This window comes from Eptatretus burgeri, chromosome 6 (genome assembly GCF_056783735.1).
Source record: "Eptatretus burgeri isolate ZD-2024b chromosome 6, Ebu_testis_v1, whole genome shotgun sequence".
NCBI classification, from domain to species: domain Eukaryota; kingdom Metazoa; phylum Chordata; class Myxini; order Myxiniformes; family Myxinidae; genus Eptatretus; species Eptatretus burgeri.
This window is the reverse complement of record NC_140966.1, coordinates 514,082-540,328: the sequence shown is the minus strand read 5'-3', so window position 1 is coordinate 540,328 and position 26,247 is coordinate 514,082. Positions and strand designations below refer to the sequence as shown.

Below are 26,247 nucleotides of genomic sequence, written 5' to 3'. Positions count from 1 at the left end.
TTGTTCTTGAAAATCGGAACCAGTACACTTACTCTCCACTCCTCCGGCATCCTCTCACTTTCCAAGATTTTATTAAACAATCTGGTTAACAACCCCACTGCCATCTCTCCTATGCACTTCCATGCCTCCACTGGTATATCATCTGAGCCAACCACCTTTCCACTTTTCATCTTCTTCATAGCAGTCCTCACTTGATCCTTACTGATCCACCCCACTTCCTGATTCACTATCTCCACCTCTTCCAACCTTCTCTCTCTCTCTCATTTTCTTCATTCATCAGCTCCTCAAAGTACTCCATCCACCTTCTCAACACACTCTCCTCGCTCGTCAGCACATTCCCATTTGCGTCCTTTATCACCCTAACCTGCAGCACATCCTTCCCAGCTCGGTCCCTCTGTCTTGCCAATCGGTATAAATCCTTTTCCCCTTCTTTTGTATCCAACTTCTCATACAGCTCGTCATATGCCTCTTTCTTAGCCTTTGTCACTTCTCTCTTTGCCTTTCGCCACCACTCCTTGTACTCCTGCCTACTTTCTTCAACTCTGACTATCCCACTTCTTTTTCGCCAACCCCTTCTTCCTTATACTTTTCTGTACTTTCTCGTTCCACCACCAAGTCTCCTTATCTTCCTTCGTCTGTCCAGATGTCACACCAAGTACCTTCCCAGCTATCTCACTCACCACTTCTGCTGTAGTTTCCCAATCATCCCACCCATCTTTACCACCATCCAACACCTGTCTCACCTCCTCCCTAAATTCCATGCAACAGTCTTCCTCCTTCAGCTTCCTCCATCTGGTCCTTGGTTCAGCCCTCACTCTCTTCCTCAACCTCACCTCCAAAATCTTCCAACAGACCACCAATGATGCTGTCGAGCTACACTCTCCCCTGCCACCACCTTACAGTCTCTAATCTCTTTCAGGTTGCATCTCCTGCTTAATATGTAATCCACCTGTGTGCACTTTCCTCCACTCTTGTACGTCACCCTGTGTTCCTCCTTCTTCTTGAAATACGTATTTACCACTGCAATTTCCATTCTTTTTGCAAACTCTACCACCATTTGCCCTTCCACATTCCTCTCGTTGAGACCGTACCTACCCATCACCTCCTCACCCTCTTCATTCCCTTCCCCAACATGCCCATTGTAATCTGCTCCAATGTATGTGTGTATGCATGTGATTATGTGTGTATGTGTGTATGTATGTATGTGATTATGTATGTGTATGTATTTATGTATGTATGTGATTATGTATGTGATTATGTATGTATGTATGTATGTATGTATGTGATTATATATGTGTGTATATATGTATGTATGTATGTATGTATGTATGTGATTATGTATTTCTGTGATTGTGTATGTATGTATGTATGTATGTATGTATGTCCACTCTTCACCCATTGGTTGGACAGCTGACCTGATGTCACCCACAATTGTAACCTGAAATACATAACCTAAAGTACCTAGAAGACCCGCAACACTGTCCCCTGAATATAAGTACCCAAAAGACCCAAATGACCCTGAGGATCCAAACGACCCCGACAACCTAAATGACCCCGAGGACCCAAAAGACACAGAGGACTGTGGAAGAAATAAAATTAATTATATTCATGTATTCTCAATTTTGCAACTACTGTTTTTAACAGTATAAATACCCAAAAGACCCAAAACGCTTGAAGACCCAAAATATCAAAAATACCCCAAAACCCCCAAAATCTCAAAAGACCTTAAAGACAAAGAAGACCCAAAAGGCCCCAAAGACTAATAAAGACCCAAAAGACCCCAAAGATACAAAACACCCCAAAGACCCAAAATACCCTGAAGAGGGGGAAGAAGGCAGAGAGACCACCGACCTGTCTGTGATGGCGATAGGCCCATAGACAATTTCATCATGGGAGATTCCAGTGATCTTGAAGACCTTGGTTTCAACGGCAAAAAGCTGAGCAAAGTGTGAGAAAGGGGAGCCAACCCAAAGAGAGAGGGGAGAGCACTACTCAATCAAGCTGTGGATGAAGTCATTGCATGTGGATAAGAGTTCAGGTGTGCCAAGGAAGGACTTTTCACAATGGAGGATGCCCAGTCAGCGACTGATTTTGGAGACAAACTTTGAAATGTGGCTTGTTCAAGAAAGATCATGGCTGAGAGTGAGAACCAAGAGTTTGAGTGAGTGAAATTATTTGAGAGGTTGGTTAAGAAAGTAGATGGGAGGGTTTGCCAGATGGTCCTTTCAGAGAGAAGCAGCATGTCCAAAGTAGAGCGATTTTGTCGGATTCCAAATTGGTGATCTGAGATTAGGTTGTTCGAGAAAGGGAAATATTTCATATCAACTGTGATGATGGATTCCATGACCTTGCTGAAGAGTGTAAGAAAGCTGATTGGTCTGTAGTTAAGGGGATCGGATTTTGTACCTTTTTCATGTAATGCAGTGACATTTGCTAAATTGTTATGGGGCCAAAAATTATTTTTCATTCCTGACCTGCCAATGGGAACCCCAAGCATGAGCACAAAATTTGAGGGAAATTTGCCAGGTATTTTTCAATCCTGAAGTCAGAGGCCATTCATACTAGAATCAAACCAAAACTGCAGTCGAAATAAAACAATGAACAGAAATAAATAAATTTGCTCTCTCTAAATACGGCACTTGGAACACGCATGCAGAGAGTTACATCATTTTAAAAATGTTTGTTTTACTACATCAAATCACAAAACAACCTCGACATCGAGAAAAGAAACATAATGACACGAGTCGCATCACGTCCCTTGAGTGCTATCGAGTTCTAATACATTTTGTGGCTGTAATGGTGGAACTTATAGTAGTCTTCAGCATACATATTTTGCCTCCAAATACAAAAACAGTGCAATGACGTCTATCTTGAGGCTTTGCTTTTGGTTATAGGGAATTGGAGTTTGGTGGTGTTTCAGCTCTGTTTTAGCACAAATAAATTCCAGGATATCTAGTGAAGACAAAGTATTTGTGAACACATATGCATGACCAGAATGAAGAGATCCAAGCTGCACTACTTACAGCCAGATCCAAGCTGTAATCTCTCTTCCGCTGTCCACCATTTTTCAATGCAAACGAGAAGATGACATCTTTTTCTTTATTACCAGTATAATTCACTCTTGTGGTGCTACTAATAATGACATTCTTCTTGTTATACCTGTGGAAGCTTGTTATCTTCAATGGCTGGAAGGCACACAACAAAGTTATATCTACAGATTCAGTTTTGGTAAAGGATAGAACATCACAGTAGCTTTGACTAACTGAACCTTTACTAATACAGAGTAAGCTAAGTGTTTTCCAACAAGTGCCATAAATATATAATCATAGCATGAAACAACATTGAAATAAATCTTGGTGAACGAAACTTGGTGAACAAGTTGGGTGTGTGACAAGGAAAAAATTATTCGGTTTTGGTGAAGATCCGACCGGATCCAGATGTGATAATTTTTAAAGTGATTCTTTACCTTTGAGAAACAGGACTAAACCATAATCTCGAATGATATTTCAAAAATATATTTGGACCGATATGTTCTCGTGGATCAGGCATTGTGTGGCAGAGGTATGCGCTCTGCTGAGTGTTGTTCTTGTTGTTTTGTTTTGATTGTCTTATTTTGGAATGTCAGCAAAAGACATTATCATACTAAAATATGCAATTTGGTGTCTGTGTCTGTCTGACTGTGATACATTTAGTCGTTATATATCTGATCTCGACCAAACTTGCCAGGAGGACTAAGGGTCACATGACGGAGTCAGTAGCGACTTAACCTGCCCCCCTCCCAAAGGGTGATTTCCACTTTGGACAGACTCAGTGTTAAGGTGTATAAATAGCTCAGTTTGGCGTTTTGTGGGGTACATGTGCCAGAAGTAAAATAATTTATAACTACAAACTATTCAGTCAATTCTGTCAAATGTATGGTTACATTGTTAAACAGTCACTTCTGTTGTTTAACATTAAAGGTCCCATGTCACTCAAAAGTACTGAAATTGCATATATATATATATATATATATATATATATATATATATATATATATATATATATATATATATATATATATATATATATATATATATATATATATTCTTCTTTCGGCTGCTCCCGTTCGGGGTCGCCACAGCGGATCATCGGTATGATCCGCATAGTGATTTGGCACATGTTTTACGCCGGATGCCCTTCCTGATGCAACCCTGGTCGCTTCTTACAACACAGGGATATGGTACACCTATTTTAACCGGGGTATACACCGGCCCAGTACACTGGTACTCATTTCGCCGACCTCGGAAGGATGACAGGCTGAGTCAAGCCCCTGGTGTATTAATTCAGTGGCCCAACGGGGCTTGAACTCAGGACCTTTTGGATCCCAAGCCGCTGCCCGAACCACTGCGCCAACACCAGGCTACATATATATATATATATATATATATATATATATATATATATATATATATATATATATATATATATATATATATATATATATACATACATATATATATATATATATATATATATATATATATATCCTCAAAGAGTTTTTCATCATGATTTCTGATCTGACAATGTTTTTTCACAATACTCGTTCTGTAAAATTAAAAAAACAAACCTCTTAGGGAACGCCCCTAAAAATTCTGCCGAAATCTACTGAACGACGCGTAACCCACATGACGTCATCTGCAGAACAACAAAGGCTGCACGCAAATTACTCGGGCTGGTGGTCTACGTGATTCTATTGGCTTTCTGTGTGTTTTCACATTCGATTCATCGACTTAAACGCATCGTTCATTTCTGCTTTTAAAAAACCAAACATTTGGTTTTGAATAATGGATGGCATGGACTTTGATTTGTCTGGTAACGACAGTGAGTGTGAGAGAAATGAAGGATTTCGGTCTGAATCAGATGGAGAATTGTCGGATAACGTAGTCGTGGGAGGTGAAGTTCAGGCAGCTGGAAATGGAATACGGCCTTAGCAGTTCGAGCCCGAAGCAGGACAAGCAGAGGAAAATGGCAATGAAATTCTGGGCGTTCATTAAAATCGGGAGGATATCGAAGGAAGACTTGGCAATAACAACTGGTTAGACTAAATCCTATTCGTAATTCAATAATGTAAATTCTACTTGCATACTGCTCGATATCAGAAATATTTTGGTGAGGCGATGTGACCAGCGCAGCGCAGCGGGCATGTTGCTCAGTGGCGAATGAATCACAAGCAAGGCCAGCCCATGTCATCGGCCGTATCTCTCCGCGCATAAAACGAAGCAATCTCGCTGCCCGGATACGATGAAAACTTGTGTGCAGAACACACCTTGCGACACAATTGGTCGCGAGTAGTCCGATAAATCTGACGTTATGTTGCATTTTTATTTATTTTATTCCTACTGTCGTCATGTAGCACCAGTAGAAAACAATGAAGAAAAGAGAATAATAAAAGAAAGCTACAGCACGTCAGATTTATCGGACTAGTTGGACGGACGACGGATTTATCGGACAACATTGCTTTTGATGATGGGTACTGCATCAGGTTTCAGCCTCCTCAACTTCTTCAAACTGAACAGCGAATAGAGCCCGTGATCAAAGTCACTGTCTTTGAAGTGGGCACTGCAAATGACGCTCGTGTCGCTGGGGCCTTTCCAGTTTCCCCTCGTCAGCTTCACTTTAGATGTCCATATTCTCCGAAGATTCTCATCTTTCAGGAATACATGAAGGCTTACACAATCTTTAGTTGTATTGCTGCATCCTGCTATGATACATCTTGCAGGCATTTTCGAAAGTAAGGCTAAAACTCTTAAAAACTCTGGCGAAACAATCACAGGAATTAAGACGATCAGTGAGATAGCAAACAAATGTGCACAATGCATTTGTACGTACTTTATACGGCGCGCGACGTCTCATCAATCGACTCTGAGCGAGTCGCGTTCTGGAGATGACGTCAATGGTTACGTGACCTGCGGTTCGCTAAACTCCACTTTTTTTGAGGGGCGGTGCATAGCAAGTTGTGAAAAGCACTACAAATGCTCAAATGCTCAAGCACTATAAATATTGGTCTCATTATCCCATTGTTGATTTTAAAATAGAAACATGGGTGATTTCTTCACTAGGAAAGTCAAGTTAATATATAAATAACCAGAAACTTTTGAATTACATGGGACCTTTAAACTGAAAGAAATATGGAGGAAACCTGACGTCCTTGAGGCATTCGATGCTGATCGCATTTCCCACAGACTAATGGATCCGAGCTGTCCCAAATTGCTAGGCCCCTCGGTAAGGTGCTCAAATTAATCTTTATGCATGAATGATGTATCCCATTGTCTGTCCCATTTTGCGAGCCATAACATTTTGTGGAAATCACATGGATTGTTTATAAGTTATATCTTGGGGGCCTCATATGTCATTTCTCCCGGCTATATCTACAAGTGTGACGTGCGATATTTCCCCCGACACCCTTACGGCCCAATTGTGACCTTTATTTGACATATAACCACATTTGTAACGCATTCTCACCTCTAAGCCATCCAGCCTGGATTTGAATCTCGACCCAGCTATAAAGAGTCACCCTGGTGTTTCACAGACAGGGTGATTCATCAATGTGTGTCATCCCTTGGATAGACGTTAAACAATGGGCATCCCATCTTTCGGTATAAGCTAGTGGACATTAAACATCTGTCTTTTGCAAAGAGTAGGTGAGCTATCTCTGGCACCCTGAACAAATTCCTGCTCTAACCTTAAGGCCCGGTCACATCTTGACGTTTTAGCCAGCAATGGCAACGTATCAAAATGTATGTAAAACGCTGGCTTACGTTGAACTTTTGATGTTTTTTTTTAAGATTCGGACGTATTCATAGCGACTTGGTCTTATGTATAACGCATTGGTAACAGACACAGAACGTTTCGTTGTGTTATAGATAACTTATACCAACGAATGCTGAACCTGTTGTCGGCCTACACAACTGATGCCCAACGATAGTCTAACTTAGGCATAGCGCGTTGCACACATCGCCGACGATGTCGTGACGTAGCCTATTAAAAGGCTGACGCACAACGATTCGAATCATAACTGCCGTAGAAATGGAAGTGTCAACATCGCGGTCACACCTTGGCGATCTTGCCAGTGTATGCAGACCTAAGAAAAATGTGTCTAAAACGTTGGGGGCACGTCAAATACGGTATGAGTAAGTTTGGTATACGTGAGTAGAACGCTAAAGTATGCTCTCATACGTCGTAGTAAGTAGAGTACGTGAAGAAATTTTAAACATGTTCAAAATTTTACAACGTACTCGGCGTATGACACACATTCCGCATGCGATGGGGATAAGTTTTACACACGATATGTGGATGCTTACACACGTCCACAAATGCTACTTATAAGCTACTCATAAGTCGAAAAACGTCGCGGTAATGTCTTTTTTACGCGAAACTTATTTCTAACTTATGTTTGACGTGCTTTGAACCAATTCTTTACGTAGTCCCAACACACATCGACGTATGTAGACGTATTCCAATGACGTCTTCCGGTCGACAAAAAAAATTTTTTTTACGTGTTTCTAGCTTACAACTGCCATATAAAGACGTGTTCCCAGTGGTTTTGGGAATTGGTATATAAAAATGGTGTTCATAAAAGGGAACCCAACAGTGTTTTCGAGTCCTTTTTGAGTCGATGTCCATGTCAGCAGTAACAGTATCAGTATTAGTATTAGTATTAGTATTAGTAGTAGTAGTAGTTTGTTCATGTTGGCAGTAGTAGGTGAGTGTGAGGGGGAGGGTGTGGGTTATGATGGATCGTCCTTGCATTTAACGATTTAACGATTTAAATGATAAACTCAACGATTTAAATGGCTGCAACTCCACTATTGAAAGGAGACGCTTGCGCTCAACAATTGGATTTTTTTTACACTCAACGACTTTTAAACGGTACCACTCAGCTATTTTCATTGTTTACAATAAACAATTTAAATTGCTGTCACTCGCCTTTGTTTTTTGACGCTGGGGTTTTGAAATTTGAAGCGTTTCTTCTGAACGTGTTAAAACGCTCAAACTCGACTATTTTAAATAGACGCTGCCGATGGACAATTGGAATCATAGCCAAGCTAGACATCGAAGTGTGAAGATCCTCGTCATGCCGCAGAAAAGTTTGAAGAATGCTGCAAATAAGTGTCCTGGCCGTGGCCGTGGACGCTGACGCAAGGACGATCCATTATACCGATGTCTTTCAGCCTATGAGTAACTTAAAAGTAACGTCTGTCGATGTGTGGCAACGATCGCGTAACGTGCCAACAACACGTTAATCATAGGTTAGAAACAAGTTTCAGGTACGCTAAACATTACCTCGGCGTGTCTCAACTTATGATTAACTTACAAGTAGCATGTGTTGACGTCTGTCAACGATCGCAGACCGTGCATACAACTTGTGGCCAGCGTAGCGGAACGTGTGAGTCATATGCCGGCATACGTCGTGAAATTTCAAGCATGAAAAAATTTGAGGACAACCAAAAAGTACAACGTTTAAAGCCAACGTACAACGACGTATGGCAGTGTTTTTCAGCTTACTCTCAATGTTATCAAAACTTAACCATAACGTATTCAACGTGTGCCAGCGTTTTAGAAAAAAAATTCAAAAATTGGCATACGTTGGCTAAAACGTCAAGGTGTGACCGGGCCTTTAGTCAAATGCGAGGCCTGGCCAGCTGGTTCGTAAAAGGCCTAGACCAAGCTTCCCCCTGCCAACCCGACAACAACGTGGGAATAATTGTGGTCATTGAAGAACATGAAGATGAAGAAAAATCTTAACCTACCATCATCCGCATGATAATGGCGGACTTGCACATACACATGACCGCTCGGTCACTCCCGTAGGGAGCGGGTGTTTCTATTAAGTCAAATCCAGACTAATTTGTTTTTGCATTTTTTGCTGCGATGAAGGGTTGACACCTGAAATGTCAGCTTCAATCTCCTTCTCTCAACATTCTGTTTATTACAAGAAAAATAAGTGGGTTTCATTCTCATCGATACATTACACTTTACTTCATGATAAATTGACTGAGTGCATTGTGAACTGAAAAGGGGGAATGCATTCCAAAACCATAAAACATGTACTTTTCAGATAAGGTTGTAAATGTTTGTGTAACTTGTGTATTCTTACAGTAGTTCGATCACATCCATGGATGCCAATGGTATGTTTGACCATATCTTTGTAGTTCAGGTTCAGCTTTCCCCTGACTTTTACTTTTTGGCAAGGAGCATCAAATGGATGCTCAAGAGATGCTGTGAGATCCATCTTCTCCATCTGCCCATGAATCTTCTTCTGTTTAAACATAGTTAGGGGAAACACTGGCACGTTAGCACTCAAATATATTACAGAGTCCATCCATCATTGTTCATCGGCCAATAGCTTACCTTGAAGCGTACGCTTTGTGACATTAATTTTTGATTCCAGTGAAGTTTTAGGGATTCATGCATTGAATTCTCATCAAGGTTCAAAGAGCCACAAACATGAAGGTGTTCCATCTCCACAAGCTTTTGTAACTAAAGATGAAAGATGTTCCATTGATAAGTGTGAAAAAAAAATCAGTGATTACAACAGTTTGCCAGTTGAACATTCATGTCAGCAACAATTAATTTTCCTGTCATTTCAAAATGATACTGTAAAAAATATTTATTTGATTAAATGGATTGCCGCGAGATCACATCCTCAGGAATCATTTATGCAGCCATAGCCTTATCGAGCAAAGTACTGTATTATTTTTTTTTGTATTGGAAGGCCACATGCAGCTGAGCTTTGTCCGTTGTCCATTTAATTGTGACAACGTGTTTTATGCCTCCGCTAATGAAGTCGCCGGAGGCATTATGTTTTCAGGTTGTCCGTCTGTCCGTCCGTCCGTCCGTCCGTCCATCCGTGCTAATTACCTCCGCCACCGAAGGTGAAGGAGGTTGTGTTTTCACACAACTCTGTCTGTTTGTTTGTGTACAGGATATCTAAAAAAAGTTTTGGACAGATTTGAATGAAACTTGGTGTGCTGGTTAGGTGTGTGACCATGATTAATTGATTAGATTTTGGTGAAGATCCGAATCGGGATCTGGATACGAGAATTATTTAATTTACAAAGTGATTCTTCACCATTTAGAGATAGGTCCAAAAACGATATAGTGCTGTACGGCATGATATTTCAAAACTGTATTGGGCCCGATATGTTCTCATGGATCAGGCATTACGTGAGGTGGAGGAATGCGCTCTACCGAGTACTCTTCTCGTTTTCTCTGTTTTTCTTTGCAACCGCTCATCCGATTGACAAAAAAAATTCACCATGGGTGCAACGACTCATGTAGAATGATGTAATGATAATGATGGCATCATAGGACATGTGGTGTGGCAGCCATGTTGAGAAAAAGGAAAAACCTTGCACCTCCTGTATCTGCGAAACCACTCCATGGAAAAAAAAAATTGAAACTTGGCACATGTGATGTAATCCCCATGGGAAATAATTGTGATCGTTTTATGATGTCGAAAGTGGCTTCTTTATGACGTCATAATTGCATACGTCGAACGCTTTCTCAGATCAGTATGAAAATTTTTGAGGGTAATCTTGGGAGAAATTGTACGAGGGGAAAAAAACTATGACGTCATCGGTCACGTGGTTAACATAAAAGCCTTCAAAAATCTTCTTCTCCTAAATGGCTGAACATACAGAGACGAAAGTTTACAGGTATGATCGCCTATCCATGAGGAACAAACAGTTCTTCACCTATGATGTCATAGATAACATGGTTCAGCAGCTAGGTCATGTAATAATGTGGGCGGTGGCTTATTTGGTGACTTCGTGACATCAAAGAGTGCCCTTCTCGTTTATATATTTAATCTCTCTTCGACTTGGTGATGTTTTCCTCCAATCAAGTGTTGGATTTGAAGTGTTGGAGTTTAATTTAAGGAATGTTTCACCACTTCAATATCAAACTTTGTAACAATAAAACACATTTTGAACATGATTTTCGGCAGCACGTGTGGATAAAAACACTAATCATCAGTTGTTCAGATTATTTTGTTTGAAGAATATCTGAATTATCTTTGGAAACTTATTTCCCATTAAATTTCAATAAATCGTGATCACACAAAAATAGAGTGAACAGGTACTGTTGATGAAACGAAACAAGTGGAACTTACCTCTCCGAAAATAAAGTGCAGGCAACCCTGCCATGATTCTGGTGTGACATCTCGTTTCAAAGAGTGCTTTTGCAGGAGTGTTGCATTAAAATGCACTGCTGGATTTTCATCCCAGCTCACTTTTGCCTGAATGCAACAAATTTAAAAGGGTTAAAGTAAGGCAGAGATAATGTGCTGTCATGTAGATGGCAGCCATCCAAACCCAGGCTTACAGAAGAGAACATGAGATGAGACACCTTAATGCAGCCACTCCAAATGGATACTGCTAAACACTGGGACCTATGCCCAAAGATGGCCAGACTTGTGTTTTTCTTCACAGGTCTATGTTGAGCAGTTATCACAGGCCTTCAAACCAGCTCTGTTTTATGCACAGAACCATCCCACCTCACCTTCAATTATCCTAGCCTTCTTCCCACCGATAGTACACTGAATCTTGTGGTGAGGCAATTGGTCTGAAACAACTTGCCTTCTCTTCCTGGAAAGAAAACCCAACCGAAGAAAATTTCAGATCATGCCGCAAAGCCCACAAGTGTTTCAAAACTCAGGAGGGCCAGAAAACAACATCTGTGCAACTTCAAGAATGAAATTTCAAACTTGTCTCCCTCCTCTAAAACTTGGTGGCACCTTGTTAAGTCTGCCTCTGGGGTATGCCCTCGTTCCATCCCTTCCCTTTCTTCAAATGACAGCACAGTCGACTCTGCTCATGAGAAGGCCAAATGCCTCAATTCTGTTTTTGCTTCCAAATATCGTCACCAACCATATGCTTTCTGTAACCACACTACCCAGTCGTACCCAACTGCTCCTGGACACTGTGTTTTGTACCTGAGAATGTGCAAAAGTTTCTGGTAACACTCAACTCTGATTTTGGAACTGGCCAAGTGGCAATAGCTCACTTGTCCTAAAAGCCTGCTCTTTTCACCCAATCATTTGCCCGAGGTCATCTTCAATCTGCTTGGAAATCAGCCAGAAACACTGAATTACATAAAAGGTGCAAAAAACGATCTCCTTCACCACAGACCAATTAGCTTACTTCCAATCATCAGCAAAGTCATGGAATCCATCATTGCAATTGATATAAAATCCTTCCCTTTCTCCAACAGCCTCATCTCAGATCATCTATTTGAATTCAGATCAGGTCACTCCACCTGAACATCCTGCATTTATTCTCCAAACAATGGATGGATGCCCTCAATATCAGACAAGAGATTTGGGCCGTCTCTCTAAACATGTCTCGAGCTTTGGATACAGTCTGGTATCCTGCCTTGCTCTAAAAACACTGCCTATGGAATCCAAGGCCAGCTCCACTCATGGCTAACTGACTTCCTCTACTCTCTCAGCCAACGTTTGGCTCTCAACAGAATCATTCATCTCCCCCCCCCCTCCTCCCTGTCAAGACTGGAGTGCCCCAATGCAGAGTTCAGGGTCCAGTCATATTCCTGATCTTCATCAACGGTCTATCTGACTCTCTAGGAAATCCCCTTATCTATTTGCTGACGACTCTACTCTCTGCTGTGAGATTCCTCTTCTGTCAGATAAGTGGGCAGCAGCCTCTTCCCCCTCTTCAGACATTGATAAAATCACAATCTGGAGAAAGACCACATTCTCTTCAATCACATTCTTCCCTCCAGTTCTCCAAGACAGCTGTGCACCACCATCTTAAGTCATCCCCAATCCAAATAAATGATCTTTTGTTCCCTCGATAACACTCTTCCCCCACTCCACTAAAATTCCTCTTCCTTCCAATTTTCTGGTTCTTCCCTCCTGAGAGTTTCCTTCGGTATCCATCTTGTCGACCCCCAGCATCCTCTCTTGCCCCTAATTCGTCCCCACACCCATTGTTTGTCCAAGTCTCCCTCGATATTGGCGTTTAACACTATTGTTGGTGTTTTTCCCCTTCTCTCTGCTGTTCCTTTTGGCCTGCTGCATCCTGATATGTTCAGTGTACTAGCTCTTCCACATCCCTCGACTATGTATACAAAAAAGGGCATGGATAAGGGGAGGTCAGTGAGAAGCAATATTATTCCCATTTTAATTTCCTGCAGAAAACATTTCATCGAATCCTCACCATAATTCACAGACTAGTGTTTGTGTGTTTGTTGCGCTACTCCTCCTACAGTTCTGGGCTGATTACATCCAGACTTGCTACATAGGATCAGCATGACCCAAATTAATGTATCGGGTTATTTTCATATTTGCCTGTGGTCTTGGGGAAGGGAAAGGGGGGGGGGGAGGGGACGCAAATGCTCCATGTAAATGTGTATCGTGTAGCGCCACCTCCATATGGTGGAGGGTACTACAAGTCCATTATTTCCAGCACCGTAATCCATCCATCCATTGGGACCGTACTCTGTGCAGAGCATTGGTGTTACCAAAGCAGTCTCCTTGGCTATTGGACACAATCCTGGATGGGTCACCACTGCGACACAGGATACCAGCATGCTGGCACTCATTTTGCAGACCTCAGAAGGATGACAGGTCGCATCAACCCCACCTGGTATTAATTCAACAGCCGAGTGGGATTTGAACTCAGGATCCTTGGAACCCAAAACCACCACCCCAAACATTAAGGCAACCCCAAGCATACCGTATTCCTATCCCCACATTTTCCAGTACAGTGAGGTGTTTTGAATTATAAGCAGTGGGTATGTTTTTTCTGTAAGACCCCAAAGACCTGCAAGACCCTTTAACATCTCAAAGATCCTTATGACTCCGAAAATCCATGAAGCGGTCTGTGACGCCATGTGACGAAATGTCTATTAATTAAGTACTGTTTGAACGTTAGTTGCACCCTGACTACACGTACATGTATTAATTAAGTACTGTTTGAACGTTAGTTGCACCCTGACTCCACGCACATCTATTAATTACATCCTATTGAAATGCACTTTTTAAACCTTTCGACCCTTTAGACTGTTGAAACCCCTTAGACCTTTGAAGACCCTTTAAGACCCCCATACCTTTAAGACCCAAAATAACCCTATGACCCTGAAGACTGCAAAGAACCCAAAGACATTTTAAGACCCCCAAGACCCCTTTAAGACCTTTATGACAATTAAGACCCTGAAGAACATTTATTACCCTAAAGACCTCAAAGACTCATAAGACCCAAGGACCTGTAAGACCTTTTAAGACACCGAAGACCCCAATAGACCCGTAAGGCCCTTAACACCTTAAAGAACTGTAAGACCCCGAAGAGCCTAAAACCTTTAGAGACCCTTTAGACCCCGAAGATGCTTTAAGACCTCAAAGACCCTTAATATCACTTTAGACACCCCTTTTGAAGATAATTAATGGCATTATTTAATTATATCCTTTAGCAAGTGCATCCTCAGCCACTTAAGGTGTATCGTGGGTTACCTCGCTGGGGTCTGAAGCCACCATGTTTTTTGGCCTGCTCAACCATGCCTTGACTTGGAACAGGCCGTAATGACTTCTTAACGATAAAGTTATTTGTTTAACTTTCCTCACTCACATGATCAAATCTGTTCATCATACGTACAAACCACTGGATACATTGCTATGCTTATAAACGCCCGGAGACGCCAGTATTCGTGGCTTTATTTAATTTCCGCACATGCCATAATGTCAAGAATCTCTTAAACTAAGTCGAATTACAAAATCTCAGCTCCAGATTTGAACTTGGCAATAGTTCCCTGTGTTGTTCTGCAGTGCAACAGGAGGTGGCCGGCTCACTGAAAATGTGGAATTCTATTTTACACGACGCTTCCTATTGTTGTATGATCTTCCATTATATGACCTATCACTTCAGCATAGATAAATACAAATAAAAATTAAAGGTTTCGTTTGAAAGAGTTTCTTCAACCTTTTTGTGGAGTGCTTGGTGAAGCCACTTGGCGCACCTTCTTCAAGTTTCAATAGTGATACCACGGTTCGATACGGAGGGAGGAAGGCAAAATAAATTATGTGATCACAATGAGGCAAAATGTTTTCAGTTGTTATGAAGTAATGAATAGCCACATAATGGCATGAAAGTCAAGAGGTACACATGCTCACTCTAAGCTGCCTAGCCTGGGTTTAAATCCTGACCAAGCTATAAACTATCATACTGGTCTTTCACAGGCAGGGTGATTCATCAAGGTGTGTGCTATCAGATGGACAATAAACTGTGTGTCAAATCTGCTGGAATCCCTCTATCCCTCCCCTCTCTCCCCACCCATCTATCTCTCTCCAACCTCTCACCCATCCCCCTGCATCCCCACCCCTCCCCCACTGATGAGGGAACTGGAGCATGTATGAATCAGGTTAGGAGTGAGCTGACCAGAGGGGTGCATAGGTCACTGCACGTACAAACATGGATGCATGCATGCAGGCATACCTTTGCCAGGTAGATAGCATGGGTTTTAAATGCTCTCACCACAAGTCTCTAAAGTATCCACCTTCGTGTGTGTGTGTGTGTGTGTGTGTGTGTGTGTGTGTGTGTGTGTGTGTGTGTGTGTGTGTGTGTGTGTGTGTGTGTGTGTGTGTGTGTGTGTGTTATTGGTTGTTATCTCCATATCTGGGTTTCAGAAGTTGGAACAGAGTCCTCCCATCTAAGTTCCTCCCAACGGAGGAACGTCTCGAAGTATCAGGCTCCATTTCGGTAAGGGTGGCCATGAATCATGGACCAGGCTGTGAAGTTTTGTTCTCAGAGTTTTGTTCCAAGGGCTCTCTTCGGGATTGTCACTGAGCTCTGTACAGCTTCCAACTGTAGTTTGTATGTAGTAATATTCCCAGGGATGGTATTTAATATCTCTGTGGGGTTCTTCTTCATCATTCCGATTGCTCCAATGATCACTGGTACAATTTCGGATTTCTTCAACTTCCAGTGTATTTTCACTTCATTTTTGATATCTTGGTATTTGGTCATTTTCTTGATTTCAGCGTTGTTTAGGCCAAAATTGCTGGGTACTAAAACCTCAATGTATGTGTGTGTGTGTGTGTGTGTGTGTGTGTGTGTGTGTGTGTGTGTGTGTGTGTGTGTGTGTGTGTGCATGTGTGTGCGTGTGTGTGTACGTGTGTGTGCGTGTGTGTCTGTGCGCGCGTGTGTGTGTGTGTGTGTGTGTGTGTGTGTGTGTGTGTGTGTGTGTGTGTGTGTGTGTGTGTGTGTGTGTGTGTGTGTGTGTGTGTGTGTGTGTGTGTGTGTGTGATCATTTGGTCATCAAGCATATCACATCATTCTCTTGGCTAACCCTAAAACCACCTTCCCTCACCTTTCTCTTTCCTCCCTCCACCCCACCCATCTCTTAGCTCCCCCCCACCTTTCTCTTTTCTCTCTTTTTCTCTCTCTCTCTCTCTCTCTCTCTCTCTCTCTCTCTCTCTCTCTCTCTCTCTCTCTCTCTCTCTCTCTCTCTCTCTCTCTCTCTCTCTCTCTCTCTCTCTCTCTCTCTCTCTCTCTCTCTCTCTCTCTCTCTCTCTCTCTCTCTCTCTCTCTCTCTCTCTCTCTCTCTCTCTCTCTCTCTCTCTCTCTCTCTCTCTCTCTCTCTCTCTCTCTCTCTCTCTCTCTCTCTCTCACCCCCACCCCTCCCATAATGTAAAGCAATGTTTTTTGTGAGGCATCACTCTCCCCATCTCTGCCCTTTCTTCTTCCTCACTTTTCCCCCCTTCCTTGTCCCCCTTCTCTCCTCTCCCCTCCCTTCCCTCCACCCTCTCTGCCCCTGCTCCATCCTCCCTCTACTCCTTCCCCTCTCTCTCCCTTCCCTCCCTCCTATCTCTCACCCTTCCATCCCTCCTCTCTCTCTCTCTCCCTTCCCTCCCTCCTCTCTCTCTCTCTCCCTTCCCTCCTCTCTCTCCCTTCCCTCCTCTCTCTCCCTTCCCTCCGTCCATCCTCTCTCTCCCTCTCTCTCCCTTCCCTCTCCTCTCTCTCTCTCTCTCTCTCTCTCCCCCCCCTCCCCACCAACCACCCTTAATATCCCCATCAGCAAAGTAATGGGTTGTATTTGCTCGCATGTATATAAAGAAGAAAGCTTGTTTGTTTGTTTGTTTTTTCATTTATGTATTCAGACACTGCAGGAACCAGTATAATCAAACTTTGCATGGCCTCCTCTTCCATCCATAGGAAGGTTGAGGGCAATGTTTGGGTAAAAAAATTCATCCCAGATAAAACCAGATAATTGGCCTTCAGACCTCAATCGGGTCTTGTGCTTATACACTGCCTGCACTCTTTTCCTTGGGAGCGATGGAGTAATATCTATTGTGAAGATCATATGTTGAGGTTGTAGTGATTTGTTGTCAACAACACAATTTTAATTATCATAGTGTTTACACATGTACCTGTTATTAAAAAGATTCCTTTACACAGGTTTATTATAACACCTCTGTGTTCAGGCCTCGAATGAATTTGTTGCTTTTACACTGCCTGGGTTTTCCCCGGGAGTGATCGAGTAATATGTTTTGTGAAGATTGCAAGTTGTGGTTATAGTGATTTTTTTTGTCATCAACACGAATTTAATTACGAGGGTACCTGTATTTCATTGAATTCTTGCTGGCAACGCCAGGTACTTCAGCTAGTCTCAAATAATGATGGCATCAATACAAACCAATGAGATGATAGATATATCACGTGGATGTGTTGTGTGATGCAGTTGCACACATGCATACCCAAAATAATGCACATCATCGAAGTTTACGTATAGTCTTTTTCAAATCACAAAAGATATTATTCAATCTAAAAAAAATGTGTTTTACTTAAATGTTAGGATAAGTTGAAAACAGGAAAGATCTATTTTGTTGAATCAACAATGTTGAAGCAACTTGGTGGGGAGAGGAAAAAACAACATACCTTCGTGAAGAACTTCTTGACAGAGTGAAGAAGCGATATTTCAACATTTAAAGTATTCATTAGCGGAGTAAATGGTTGCTGCAAGAATAGCTTCCCAATATGGTTCAACCATCTATTGCTTGCATAAAAACGAAGCACAATCTGCAAACAGGTTAACAAAGATTACTATGAGGTGGTTTGTGTTGCAGCCGAATAAAATATTTCTTGGCAGTATTTTGTTCATATAACTTTTTGAATGTCCCACGTAACAAGTTTCTAAAACATAGCAGACAGTTATTATGAGGTGTAAGATTAACGCAAAAAATGGAATATTAAAATGTTGAACATGCCTCTATTGGGCAGCATTTTAATATTCAATTTTCAAAAGCTTTGGCTAAATGAAAATGTAAACATCCAGCATTTCACCGTGCACATACCTGATCTTGCTCATTCAATGAAATGGTGATTTCACTTTGATGGTGATTACTTGAGTGGTTCAAAAAGGCATACAAACCGGTGGATTTAGGAAACGTTTTAAACATTGGCTGATGAAGAAAGACTGTACATGAAACAAAACAAAATAGTCAAATGATGAAATTATGATTTCCTTGAAGATTACATTTATCACTCAATATATTTCAGATGTTTAACTCATAAAACTGTGAGTCTTATACGAGTATGATGCAAGGGCCAGTTGTCTTTCCATTGTTTTTTCGTCAGGTAGGAAATCATGGCAATGCAATTAAATGTTGAACAGACATCTTATTCAAATAGGCATCCCATTCATATGATATAATTATTACCCATTTAATGTACGTATTCACATTTCTCATACAGTTGCATGCACCGTTCGCAATGCATTTCATTCGACTTGAGTGCTATATTTCTGTTACTTTGTTCATACATTTGTCGAATTCAGATTATTATCCCAACAAAAGTCGAGCATTTATTGTATTTTGAATGTTACATCTATTGTATATCCTTGCCATGTGATATTTCTTTCCCAGGAGCCACACTATTTACAACATATTCACTTGTCCTTCTGCTGGTCTGGCACTCTCTGATTGCTTGCAATGAGACCCAATCACAATGTATTATACCAGAAGGCCCATTGCAGCTAACACCTGCAAGCCTACTCCCTTTAATCAACATTGCCTTCAGAAAGTATCCATACCACTCAACTCTCGTCACATTTTGTGTTACAGTCTGAATTTAAAATGGATTAAATTTAAATTTTTGTTGCCGATCTATGCAAAATACTCCATCGTGACAAAGTGAAAACATGTTTTTAGAAATTTGTAAAAATTAATTAAACATTAAAAGCTGAAATGTCTTGCGTCGATAAGTATTCAACCCCCCGGAGTCAATACTTTGTACAAGTGCCTTTGGCAGCGAATATAGCTTTGAGTCTCCTTGCATATGTCTGTATCAGCTTTGCATATCTGAAATTTGGGGATTTTATCCCATTCTTTCTTGCAGATTTGCTAAATCTCTGTCAAGTTTGATGGACAGTGTCGGTGAACAGCAATCTTCAAGTTTTTCCACAGATTCTCAATAGGATTCATGTCTGGGATTTGGCTGTGCCGCTCAAGGACTTTCACATTGTTGTTCTGAAGCCATTCCAGTGTTACTTTGGCTGTATACTTGGAGTCATTGTCCTTTTTGAATGTAAATCTTTGCCACAGTCTGAAGTCTTTTGCACCCTGAAGCAGGTTCTTCTAAAGGATTTGTCTGTATTTGGCTCCATTCATTGTTCCCTCAATCCTTACAAGTCTCCCAGTCGTTCCCGCTGAAAAGCATCTCTATAACATGATGCTGCCACCACCATGCTTCACGGTAGGGATGGTGTTAGATGGGTGATGAGCTGTGCTCAGTCTACACCAGCTGCAGTGCTTCACATTCAGGTCAAAGAGTTCAAATTTCATCTCATCACAGAATCTTTTGCCTCATGATCTAAGAGTCATTTACATGCCTTTTTGCAAACTCCCAGCGTGCTGTCGTGTGCCTTTTTCTCAGGAGTGGCTTCTGTCTGGCCACTCTCCCATAAAGCCTCGAATTATGAAGTGCTGCAGAGATTGTTGTCCTTCCAGCAGGTTCTCCTATCTCAGCCAATGAGCTCTGTAGTTCTGTCAGAGTGATCATTCGGTTCTTGCTCACCTCCTTGACCCTGTTGCTCAGTTTGGTTAGAAGGCCAGCTCCAGGAAGAGTCTGGGTAGTTCCATATTCTTTCCATTTCTTAGTGATGGAGCTCACTGTGCTCTTGGGAACTGTCAACACTCTAGATATTGTTTTATACACTTTCCTAGATCTATGCCTCCTCACAATTCTATCTCAGAGTTCTATGGACAGTTCCTTGGACTTCATGGGAGAGTTTCTGCTCTGACAAGCACTGTCAACTTTGAGACCTTATATTAAAAGGAGTCCTTCTTTCGAAATCATGTCCAATCAATTGAAAATGGCCACATATGGACTCCAATCAAGTTGTAGAGACATCTCAAGGATGATCAAAGGAAATTGGATGCACCTGAGCTCATTTTGGAGTGTCATAGCAAAGGGGTTGAGTCCCTATTCATGCAAGACATTTCAGCTTTCCATTTTTAATTAATCTGTAATATATTCAAAAAAATATGTTTTACCTTTGTCATTACGGCGTATTTTGTGTAGATCAGTGACAATTTTTTTATTTAACCCATTTTTTATTCAGGCTGAAACACAGCAAAATGTGACAGAAGTCGGGTGTGGTCGCTTTCTGAGGCCACTGTATATACTCAGCAACCCTTCTACCATGTACATCGTGGGATGTACGTCAGTGGATGATTGATCCCCTCTGCTCTTTTACATATTTCTCTCAAAGCTTCCATCTACTCCCACTTATTCTCCTTTACCCACTGCCTTCTGGACACCTTTACAAATTTCCACTCAACCCAATCATTGATTTGCTCAACCCCTTCATGCACTCCCACTAAAATCCCTTCTCTCACTACCATTTTTACCGCTTCCCACCTGAGCACAAGCTGCAGTTTTAAGCTAATTCGATTCAATTGTGCAGGAGTGTATTATAAATTCAGCAAACAAACAGCTTGAATGATCATGATAATTTCCAATGCCTATGCTTTTCATGCAGAGAATTGATGTATTTTATTCCATTATGACTTGTAATATGCCTATGCCTATGTATGTAACAGTATGTAACATTATGCCTATGTGCGAGGAATCTGTGAGGGGGTAGAGCATCACCTGTGGACAGGTGATTCTCGTCCCGCTTACAGGGGAATTCGCGCATTACGTTCATCCAAGCCCATCCCTCGGAGCACTACAGTTCGAGCAGAGAGTGGTAGGCTCTTGACAGAGGAGTCTGAAGTGAAGGCCCGCTGGGCCGGTTACTTTGAGCGGTTGTACCAGGCTGATCCCCCAACTGTCGAGTTGGACGTCAAGGGTGTTACAATCCCTGTTGCTGACCGTCGAATCAACTGTGGTCCACCTACGCTTGTGGAAACATGGGCTGCGGTGAACCAGTTGAAACGGGGCAAAGCTCCAGGGATCTGTGGCATCCATGCCGAACTTCTCAAGGCTGGTGGAAATGCTGCACTCGTGTCGTTGCATGCAGTTTTGTGCTCAGCCTGAAACACAGGCATCATCCCAGCTGACTGGAAGAGGGGCCTTGTTGTCCCCCTCTGGAAAGGGAAGGGTGATCGCCAAGACTGCAACAACTACCGAGGGGTGACGCTGCTCTCAGTGCCGGGCAAGGTCTTTGCTCGGATAATTCTCGATAGGGTTCGCCACCATCTGCTTGAGCACCAGCGTCCAGAGCAGTCAGGCTTTACACCAAAGAGGTCAACGATTGACCGTATCCTTGCACTTCGTGTCCTCACCGAACGCAGACGAGAGTTTCGGCAGGGGCTGCTTGCAGCCTATGTTGATCTCTGTAAAGCGTTCGATTCAGTGAATCGGGATGTCCTCTGGAGGATTCTTGGTCTTCGTGGGGTGCCACCAAAACTGATCGATCTGATGTCTGAACTCTACTCTGGTACTGAGAGTGCTGTGAAGTGTGGTGGTACCATCTCTGACTTATTTCCAGTTGTTACTGGAGTTCGTCAGGGATGTGTACTTGCCCCCACACTTTTCAGCACTTGTATGGACTGGATTCTATGGAGGATGTCGGAGAGATCAAGTTGCGGTGCGTCATTTGGGAATGTCAAGATCTCGGACCTTGACTTTGCAGATGATGCAGTCATCTTTGCGGAGACTTTAGACATCCTCTTGGGGGCGGATCTTGGGATCAAAGGGATCTTGGGATCTTGGGATCAAAGGGATCTTGGGATCCTCTTGGGATCAAAGGGCGGAGGAGCTCCTTGTGAGCCAACGGCCATCCATATCTAGTGCCCAACTGTGTCTGCGGACGTCCTCCTGCAGTTGGGTTACTTCTAATTAGGAGGTTGGTGGCAGGATTTGCACTCCGGCCACCGTAAAACCCTTCATTCCGCAAAACGCAAAAACGCAAAAAAATCTGAAAACCCACTCCGTGGGAGTACCTCCTGTGCAGCTTCCCTTCGCAGGGCAGCTCACCGGATGATGGGATTGGGGCAAAGCCTTCGGGACCCCCAATCTTTGATAGGAGGGAAACCACGCAGGAGTAACATCCCTGGGTCAGATTGCGGGAGAGTGTGTCGGAGTGGTGCTGAGGTGTCGTCCACCAGACGGCGGTCTCCTTAAGGTTAACCTGAGGCGGTCCCTTCGGGTGGGTGCCTGGAATGTCCTATCCCTAAGAGAGGATGATCACCTGTCTCTGTTATCATCTGAGCTCAAGCGTTTGGACATCGGGATTGCAGCTCTCTCTGAGGTTCGGAGACCGGATTGCGGCGAGATAATGGTGGGTGGTTACACCTACTATTGGTCTGGTCGCTCTGATGGTTACCATACCAAAGGAGTTGCTGTAGCTGTGTCTAATAAGCTGACCCCAATGATAATTGAGGTAACACCGGTCAACGAGCGTATTATGAGATTAAGGATTCGTCACTCCTTAGGTGTCATTTCCCTGGTCTCTATTTATGCTCCGACTGAGGCGAGTGATCTTACCGTGAAGGATGCATTCTACGCCACACTCGAGTCTGTGGTTGATCAGTGCCCCAGACGAGATACACTTCTAGTCTTGGGGATTTCAATGCATCGACTGGAACTGATAGGGATGGTTATGAGGTGTGTGTTGGTCCCCATGGGTCAGGAACTATGAACCAGAATAGCACTAAGTTCCTTGACTTTGCAAGAAGTCATGGACTTAGGTGTGGCTGGTTCATGGTTTCAGCGCCCGCAAGCTCATCGCTGGACTTGGTATTCCAACGCTGGCGGTGTGGCAAAGGAGATTGACCATGTCCTCATTGACGGTCGTTGGAGGATGATCCAGAACTGCAGGGTCTACCGGAGTGCTCAGTTCCTCAATACTGACCACAGGCTTGTTGTAGCAACTCTAAAGCTGCACCTTAAATCCTGGAGGATGCTACCATCCCAGCCTACGCTGGATATTTGCCAAGCGCAGGGATGAGAGAGTAGCGGAGGAGGTTGCGAACAGGCCGAGTGGACAGTTGGGGGTCTGGGTGCTGTGGGGGGTACTGAAGAGTTGTGGAGCACCTTCAAGACCACCGTCCTTGATGTTGCCGGTGGATGCCTTGGAGTTCACCGCAGGGCAAAGAAGAATTTTGTCTCTCAAGGGACACTGGATACCATTGACCAGAGTCGCAGGGCCAGGCTGAATGGCAGAGCTGAGCTGTTCAGGGAGCTGAGGCGTAAAACTGTACGTGCACTGAGGGTGGACAAGGAGGCCTATGTGCGAGGAATCTGTGAGGGGGTAGAGCATCACCTGTGGACAGGTGATTCTCGTCCCGCTTACAGGGGAATTCGCGCATTACGTTCATCCAAGCCCATCCCTCGGAGCACTGCAGTTCGAGCAGAGAGTGGTAGGCTCTTGACAGAGGAGTCTGAAGTGAAGGCCCGCTGGGCCGGTTACTTTGGGCGGTTGTACCAGGCTGATCCCCCAGCTGTCGAGTTGGACGTCAAGGGTGTTACAATCCCTGTTGCTGACCCTCGAATCAACTGTGGTCCACCATCGCTTGTGGGGAAACACGGGCTGCGGTGAACCAGTTGAAACGGGGCAAAGCTGCAGGGATCTGTGGCATCCATGCTGAACTTCTCAAGGCTGGTGGAAATGCTGCACTCGCGTCGTTGCATGCAGTTTTGTGCTCTGCCTGGAACACAGGCATCATCCCAACTGACTGGAAGAGGGGCCTTGTTGTCCCTCTCTGGAAAGGAAGGGTGATCGCCAAGACTGCAACAACTACCGAGGGGTGACGCTGCTCTCAGTGCCGGGCAAGGTCTTTGCTCGGATAATTCTTGATAGGGTTCGCCACCATCTGCTTGAGCACCAGCGTCCAGAGCAGTCAGGCTTTACACCAAAGAGGTCAACGATTGACCGTATCCTTGCTCTTCGTGTCCTCACTGAACGCAGACGAGAGTTTCGGCAGGGGCTGCTTGCAGCCTATGTTGATCTCTGTAAAGCGTTCGATTCAGTGAATCGGGATGTCCTCTGGAGGATTCTTGGTCTTCGTGGGGTGCCACCGAAACTGATCGATCTGATGTCTGAACTCTACTCTGGTACTGAGAGTGCTGTGAAGTGTGGTGGTACCGCCTCTGACTTATTTCCAGTTGTTACTGGAGTTCGTCAGGGATGTGTACTTGCCCCCACACTTTTCAGCACTTGTATGGACTGGATTTTTGGGAGGATGTCGGAGAGACTGGGTTGCGGTGCATCGTTTGGCAATGTCAAGATCTCGGACCTTGATTTTGCAGATGATGCAGTCATCTTTGCGGAGACTTTAGACATCCTCTTGGGGGCCCTCGAGGTGCTGAATGAGGAGTCGGAGCCGTTGGGATTACGGATTTCTTGGGTCAAAACAAAGATCCAGGCTTTCGGTGACATCTTGGATGCTGCTGTCCTGTCTGTGTCTGTTTGTGGTGAGGATGTTGAGGTCGTGGATAGATTCACTTACCTTGGCAGTGATATTCATGTCTCCGCAGGTTGTGAGCCGGAGGTCAATAGACGTCTGGGTCGGGCCTGGGGAGTCATGGATTCACTGGATCATGGGGTGTGGCGCTGCCGGTACCTGTGCGGGAGGACGAAAGTCCGAGTCTTCAGGTCCTTGGTACTTCCAGTCTTGCTCTATGGGTGCGAGACTTGGACTTTGACCAAGGATCTGAGACGGAGACTTAATTCCTTTGGTACCAGGTCTCTTCGGAGAATCCTTGGCTATCGCTGGTCGGATTTTGTGTCCAACGAGCAGTTGCTGAGAGAGACTCGGATGAGATTTGTTACCTGCATAGTCCGTGAGCGTCAGCTGCGGCTGTATGGACATGTGGCTCGTTTTCCTGACGCTGATCCTGCTCACCAGATTCTCTCAGCGAGGGAGTCTCATGAGTGGAGGAGGCCAGTGGGCCGACCACGTGCCTCATGGTTGCAGCAGGTTGACCATCATCTCAAGGAGATGGGGATGGGCCTGGCATCTGCCTGGGGGATGGCCAGACGGAGGCCCCTGGAGTACCGGCGGAAAGTGGACGCAGCGACGCGCTGTTCTGGCACATGCTCCCATACCTGACCTTGGGGGCCCTCGAGGTGCTGAATGAGGAGTCGGAGCCGTTGGGATTACGGGTTTCTTGGGTCAAAACTAAGATCCAGGCTTTCGGTGACATCTTGGATGCTGCTGTCCTGTCTGTGTCTGTTTGTGGTGAGGATGTTGAGGTCGTGGAGAGATTCACTTACCTTGGCAGTGATATTCATGTCTCTGCTGGCTGTGAGTCAGAGGTCAATAGACGTCTGGGTCGGGCCTGGGGAGTCATGGATTCACTGGATCATGGGGTGTGGCGCTGCCGGTACCTGTGCGGGAGGACGAAAGTCCGAGTCTTCAGGTCCTTGGTACTTCCAGTCTTGCTCTATGGGTGCGAGACTTGGACTCTGATCAAGGATCTGAGACGGAGACTTAATTCCTTTGGTACCAGGTCTCTTCGGAGAATCCTTGGCTATCGCTGGTCGGATTTTGTGTCCAACGAGCGGTTGCTGAGAGAGACTCGGATGAGATTTGTTACCTGCATAGTCCGTGAGCATCAGTTGCGGCTGTATGGACATGTGACTCGTTTTCCTGACTCTGATCCTGCTAACCAGATTCTCTCAGCGAGGGAGTCTCATGAGTGGAGGAGGACAGTGGGTCGACCACGTGCCTCATGGTTGCAACAGGTTAACCATCATCTCAAGGAGATGGGGATGGGCCTGGCATCTGCCTGGGGGATGGCCAGA

At 43.9% G+C, this 26,247-nt stretch overlaps 1 protein-coding gene across 2 annotated transcripts in view; it reads right to left on the bottom strand.

Annotated features, from left to right (window-relative positions):
- LOC147024109 (uncharacterized) overlaps positions 1 to 26,247 on the bottom strand; it is a 282,987-nt gene that overhangs the window by 19,754 nt on the left and 236,986 nt on the right. The window contains exons 36-41 of one of the 2 annotated variants that reach the window (XM_085883692.1): positions 18,347 to 18,468; positions 17,931 to 18,071; positions 11,153 to 11,278; positions 9,391 to 9,519; positions 9,137 to 9,298; positions 3,024 to 3,185 (exon numbers count right to left, since the gene is read on the bottom strand). In XM_085883692.1, coding sequence (XP_085739818.1) covers positions 3,024 to 3,185; positions 9,137 to 9,298; positions 9,391 to 9,519; positions 11,153 to 11,278; positions 17,931 to 18,071; positions 18,347 to 18,468 — 842 coding nt within the window. Of the gene's footprint in view, positions 1 to 3,023; positions 3,186 to 9,136; positions 9,299 to 9,390; positions 9,520 to 11,152; positions 11,279 to 17,930; positions 18,072 to 18,346; positions 18,469 to 26,247 lie in introns of those variants that run through there. The other variant, XR_015058872.1, reaches the window with a different exon arrangement.